At 42.4% G+C, this 6,981-nt stretch overlaps 1 protein-coding gene across 1 annotated transcript; it reads right to left on the reverse strand.

The window, feature by feature from the left end:
- Positions 1-1,699: 1,699 nt before the first annotated feature.
- Positions 1,700-3,366, reverse strand: LOC118760919 (uncharacterized transmembrane protein DDB_G0289901-like). The gene is made up of 3 exons (XM_036498536.1): positions 2,707-3,366; positions 1,863-2,310; positions 1,700-1,775 (listed from the first exon to the last, which is right to left on the reverse strand). Exons 1-2 carry the CDS (start codon positions 3,364-3,366, stop codon positions 1,927-1,929), a joined length of 1,044 nt encoding a protein of 347 aa, XP_036354429.1. The 3' UTR covers positions 1,700-1,775; positions 1,863-1,926.
- Between the last annotated feature and the right edge of the window lie 3,615 nt (positions 3,367-6,981).

Consider the following 6,981-nt stretch of genomic DNA (forward strand, 5'->3'; position numbering starts at 1 on the left):
ATTGGTTATAATGATAGTAGTGGTATCCGAAGCAGTAGTAGTAAAAATAGTGGTGGCCGATGTGTTGGTTGTGGTGGTTGTAGCAGCGATGGAGGTGGTTGGACAAGTGATGGCGTTTGTGCGGGTAGCTGTGGTCATTATAGTGATGGTTGACGTTTTGGTGGTAGTCGTTGCTGTGGTTGTGACTTGTGGTTTTGTGGTGGTAATTATGATGGTATTGTTTATGGTCGGGGATAACTCTCAGGTATCTGACCTCCCTCTGTTTCAAGAAGGAACGGCACATCCCTTTTGCTACTGTTACGGCTCTTTGTTTATATCGTTATTGTAGATCTGTCGTTGAAAACCACTTCAATCAATCCAAGAACTACAAATGTCCAGTTTACATTTCAAACATATCCAAACCAAATCACTGTTATAGCAGAAGTTCCACGATGTGGCAGAAATCTGATACTATGGGGTGTTCAGATCCACCCAAGCTGATGATTCCTCCCCTATTTCATACTGGACTTTAAAATCGTATTTTTAACATTCATGTTTTCGTATTTTGTTATTGATTTTTCTGTTTTTGATTTTTTATAAATTTCTAACCCTTACATATAACTACATTCACTTCATCCGATCACTATCGATGGCCACTTGCAACGGCATCCATTGGCCATTACTAACTACCTTCCCTTGACCACTGACAATATCAGAGAATCCACCACACACCCAACATTATCACTATCAATGCCATACAACCCACCATGGGCCAGAAGTGTTCTTCCTTTTCTAGAAATCTAGCAAAACCTTCAAGTCTTTTACCATTTATTCTCAGTTTCACAGCAAGAAAATCAGCTAATTTACCAACTCTCTTGGCTCCAATTTCAAGCACTTCCAGTTGATTTGCAAGCAATTTTGGTACATCACCATCATTTTCTTCTATTTCATTGTTGTCATTTACCAGTCTAACACCAGTTTCTCTGATTTTACAACCCAGCTTTGCCATTCTATTACCATACATTATCAATTCCCTACTACAAAATCTTCTTATGCTCCGACGAACCCATCCTAATATACCGCCCTCCTGTGGCTGTTCACTGCCTTTTCCTTTTATACTATCAAACAGTATCAGTATAGCACCCAACCTACCTAACCCAAATGCATAAAACGACAAAACTACACTACCGATCTTTCTCAATACTTTATCAAACAGATTGAGTGGACGTGCGGTGTACCTCAATAGAGCCAAAAGCCATTTTATTAGCTTCTCAATCATTTTTAGTAGTTGAATAACGTATATTTTTGAATGATTAAAGGACTTTTTCAATGCATTAAAAACCCATTCCAGTGCAGCACCAAGCGATTCCAATAGTGTAACAATGCCTCTTATAACATTCTGGAAAAGCCATCCTAATGCGCCAGCAACCCATTGCCCTATACTAAAAAGCAACTTTCCCAGTGCGGAATGGGCAATCCATTCCACTATACTAATAACCCATCCCACTACTTTACTAACACCCCAAATCACTGCTCTAGAAACCAATCCTACAATGCTGCTAACAATAAACCCCAGTCCGTAACCAATCCACTCAACTACACTGCCAACTAACCCTACTACACTACTAACTAGTCCCACTACTCTATTAACAACCCATCCCACTCCGTTAGCAATGAATCCCACTACACTAGCAATGCTTTCCACTACACTAGAAAGAAGCTTTCCCACTACACTATTAGCAACCCACCCCACTGCACTACCAATAATTCCAACTATACTACTAACAACCAAACCCAACCCCCTACCAACCCGATCCGCTACATCACCAATAATTCCAACTATACTACTAACAACCAAACCCAACCCCCTACCAACCCGATCCGCTACATCACCAATAATTCCAACTATACTACTGGCAACCAATCCCATTCCATTACCAATCCATTTTAATCTACTAATAACCTTTTCTTTAAATCGCTAACAAAGCCTAGACTGTTACGACTCTCTCTCAATATACTACTGAACCGATCCATTCCAAACCTAATCCATTCTAGTTTATTAACAAGCCATGCTATTTTAATAACACCACATTGCATGACACCATTAGTAATTGTTTTCACTCTATTTGCTAACTTATTCATTTCATTACCAAGTGATTTCAGTGCACTACTACCAATCATTCCAAGTCCATTAGCAACATATTTTAATCCCTCATCAGTCAATTCCATTGCGCCACTAACCGCCACTCCAAGTCCATTAGCAACCTTTCTTACTCCATTACCAGCCAATTCCATTGAACCACTAGCCGCCCATCCAAGTCCATTAGCAACCTTTCTTACTCCATTACCAGCCAATTCCACTGAACCACTAGCCGCCCATCCAAGTCCATTAGCAAACTTTCTTACTCCATTACCAACCAATTCCATTGAACCACTAGCCGCCCATCCAAGTCCATTAGCAACCTTTCTTACTCCATTACTAGCCAATTCCACTGAACCACCTGCAGCCCGTCCAAGTCCATTAGCAACATTTCTTACTACATTACTAGCCAAATCCACTGAACCACTAGCAGCCCGTCCAAGTCCATTAGCAACATTTCTTATTCCATTACCAGCCAATTCCACTGAACCACTAGCAGCCCGTCCAAGTCCATTAGCAACCTTTCTTATTCCATTACCAGCCAATTCCACTGAACCACCTGCAGCCCGTCCAAGTACATTAGCAACATTTCTTATTCCATTACCAGCCAATTCCACTGAACCACCTGCAGCCCGTCCAAGTCCATTAGCAACATTTCTTATTCCATTCCCAGCCAATTCCACTGAACCACCTGCAGCCCGTCCAAGTCCATTAGCAACATTTCTTATTCCATTACTAGCCAATTCCACTGAACCACCTGCAGCCCGTCCAAGTCCATTAGCAACATTTCTTATTCCATTACCAGCCAATTCCACTGAACCACCTGCAGCCCGTCCAAGTCCATTAGCAACATTTCTTATTCCATTACCAGCCAATTCCACTGAACCACCTGCAGCCCGTCCAAGTCCATTAGCAACATTTCTTATTCCATTACTAGCCAATTCCACTGAACCACCTGCAGCCCGTCCAAGTCCATTAGCAACATTTCTTACTCCATTACTAGCCAATTCCACTGAACCACCTGCCGCCCATCCAAGTCCATTAGCAACATTTCTTACTCCATTACCAGCCAATTCCACTGAACCACCTGCAGCCCGTCCAAGTCCATTAGCAACATTTCTTATTCCATTACCAGCCAATTCCACTGAACCACCTGCAGCCCGTCCAAGTCCATTAGCAACATTTCTTATTCCATTACCAGCCAATTCCACTGAACCACTGCAGCCGTCCAAGTCCATTAGCAACATTTCTTATTCCATTACCAGCCAATTCCACTGAACCACCTGCAGCCCGTCCAAGTCCATTAGCAACATTTCTTATTCCATTACTAGCCAATTCCACTGAACCACCTGCAGCCCGTCCAAGTCCATTAGCAACATTTCTTACTCCATTACCAGCCAATTCCATTGAACCACCTGCTGCCCGTCCAAGTCCATTTGCAACATTTCTTATTCCATTCCCAGCCAATTCCATTGAACCACCTGCTGCCCGTCCAAGTCCATTTGCAACATTTCTTATTCCATTCCCAGCCAATCCTATTGAACCACCAGCAGCCCATCCAAGTCCATTAGCAACATTTCTTATTCCATTACCAGCCAATTCCACTGAACCACCTGCAGCCCGTCCAAGTCCATTAGCAACATTTCTTATTCCATTACTAGCCAATTCCACTGAACCACCTGCAACCCGTCCAAGTCCATTAGCAACATTTCTTACTCCATTACCAGCCAATTCCATTGAACCACCCGCTGCCCATCCAAGTCCATTTGCAACATTTCTTACTCCATTCCCAGCCAATCCTATTGAACCACCAGCAGCCCATCCAAGTCCATTAGCAACATTTCTTACTCCATTCCCAGCCAATCCTATTGAACCACCAGCAGCCCATCCAAGTCCATTAGCAACATTTCTTACTCCATTCCCAGCCAATCCTATTGAACCACCAGCAGCCCATCCAAGTCCATTAGCAACATTTCTTCCTCTTTTACTCATCCATCCCATGACATTATTACCAAACCATCCAAAACTACCATCGCTTCCATTTACTTTACTCTGCCCCCTATCCACATTACAAATTCCTCCCTCTACCCTCGTCTTTCCTCCCTTTACCTTACCATGACCACCATCCACACTACTATTCCCTGTTTTTACTCTATTTTCTCCTTTATCATCCCTACTTTCCTCTTCCTCTGCATTACCACACCGTTTCTTTACTTTTTCACGCCCTCTATCTACAATACCATTCCTTATCTCTATCGTACCATGCGCTCCCTCTTCCCTAGCATCCCCTCCCTCTTCCCTAGCTTCCCCTCCTTCTTCCCTAGCTTCCCCTCCCTCTTCCCTAGCTTCCCCTCCCTCTACCCTAGCTTCCTCTCCCTCTTCGCTAGCTTCCCCTCCCTCTTCCCTAGCTTCCCCTCCCTCTTCGCTAACTTCCCCTCCCTCTTCCCTAGCTTTCCCTCCCTCTTCCCTAGCTTCCCCTCCCTCTTCCCAACCCTCCCCTACATCTAAGATACCATCCCCTCCCTCTACATTATCATCTCCTCCTTCTACTGTACCAACACCACCCGATACAATAGAACCCCTTCCATCTACCCTAGCAGCTCCTCCCATTCTATTGCCACGCCCTCCCTCTACAATTGCATCCAGTCTATGATAGCATCCCCACCTAATTTCTTCTATTCCATAAAACCTTCCCTCTAATCCACCTTGCATTTCCCACTTATATGCAATAGACTGGAGCTGTGGACCATCTGGGATACTCCGTAGCATGCAAAACGCTTCGCGTACTTCGTAGTCTGCTTCAATAATTCTTCCTTCTATTCTGTTACCAATATGGCTGTGCCAAGCAATTGGTAATGGGTTCCATATAGACGTCAATAAAAATCCTCCTACCCGACCATTCCCTACCCGTACACCAGCAAACATTCCTCCCCATATAAGAACTCTTCCTTCTGTTCCTTCACCAGTACATCTCCGCCATAAGATAGGCAGACGAAGAAATATAAGATCATTTGACTCTTCTACCATTAACCATAACATACCAAACCTTTCCAATTCTTCACCAACACCACCACCACCACCATCACGACCACCGCCATATCCACCTTGGTCGATGCTGTCCATGTAAATATTTTCACTTAAAGCTTCTTCAATATATGTCGCGGAGCGCCCCCTGTAGAAGAATTATAACAAAACGGAAATAAGTAAATACATAAAGCCACTAATGGAGTCTCTAAAAAAACAAGGAATATCCCTCAAGGCACAGTTCTTCAATAACGAGCAGGTCAAAGTAGTTAGTGTAGTCTAAGATATCCTATGCCAACATATTGTGAACAGTGTCTTGGGATATGTAATCGATTTAAAGTTTTCCAAATTGAATCCATAAGAATATGGAATCAATGTGTCAATAAAATTCCAACTTATTCTCACTTTACTTGTTTCTTGGCCTCAAACTCCACCACCCTGTCTCGATATATCTGAAGCGCAGAGGCCAAGGACATCGCCGCCCTGCAATGACAGAATTACTCTATATTTTAACAGATTGTACAACTGAAGACTTTGTCTATTTCAAAAACCTATAACTCAGAACTGTCGCGGAAGCATCTATCTTAAGTAGACTTTTAAGACAAATCGTTCTATGATTAGTTTATTTGGAACATCCATTCCTTGTATTTGAATTTGCATGTGTATGTGTTTGGTCCCAGACGTGGCTATATAGCGAAATGTTTGTTTCATAACCACATCGGCCAGGTTCAGTCCCTCGAGCCGACCAGAAGCTCGTGAATGGATTTGCTATACAAACTGTTAAATATATGCAAGCATGCATACATACATGCATACATACATACATACATACATACATACATACATACATACATACATACATACATACATACATACAAACTTACATACATACATGCATGCCTAGATGCGGGCTGATATAGATGTATACACACGTTTTGTCAACAAGTGAGATATATTATTCGTGATGAAACGCAGTAAGTGGCTTGGTCCCAGTTCGAACATGCATCAAGCATATTCAGACTGATAATAACATAGCAATACATATATGCATACACACACACACACACACACACACACACACATATATATATATATATATATGCACACACACATGCTTACGCACATATATACTTGCGCATATCTGCATACACATATATATATATGTGTGTGTGTGTATATATATATATACATATACATACATACATATTCAAACACTACACACACATATATGCATACATCTCATTCTCGCTCACAACATCATAAGCGGAAAGTGTAACCTCTCGAAAGACCTGTTCTTCACTCCTGCTCCAGAGCGTCGGCTGCAGGGTCGCTCAGAAAAGCTCTATCTGCGACGATTTCATCTCAATCGAAGGAGGGGGGCTTTCTCCGTCCGGGTTGCGGATCCGTGGAATAAGCTGCCGGACGAGATAGTGAAGATGCCGACGACCGCTCGGTTCAAAGTCTCCCTTGACCACAAATGGCCTGAACTCTTTGCATGAACACCACCCTGTACATAACTCCATGCCCCCATACATGACCTTGCTTTTTGCTTTTTGAGCCAAAAAATTAACTTAACTTAACTATACATATAGTTGTACTGAGTATCTCGTCGTTGCGGGTTAAGTTTCACATTAGAATACCTTGGCGGACTTTCGGAGAAGCTTACCCACATAAGTTGGATTTCTCCGTTTTGAAGGATTTACAATTTCTTTTTTCCATCACACACTTGCAAATGATGTAGAGAATCTTTTTATAAAAAACGTTTTCCATAAATTTATGAAATCTCCCTCTCTCCCCTTCTGGGCCGATTCATTTTATTTTATTTAATATTTTGCACT

This window comes from Octopus sinensis, unplaced genomic scaffold (genome assembly GCF_006345805.1).
Source record: "Octopus sinensis unplaced genomic scaffold, ASM634580v1 Contig01781, whole genome shotgun sequence".
Classification (NCBI taxonomy): domain Eukaryota; kingdom Metazoa; phylum Mollusca; class Cephalopoda; order Octopoda; family Octopodidae; genus Octopus; species Octopus sinensis.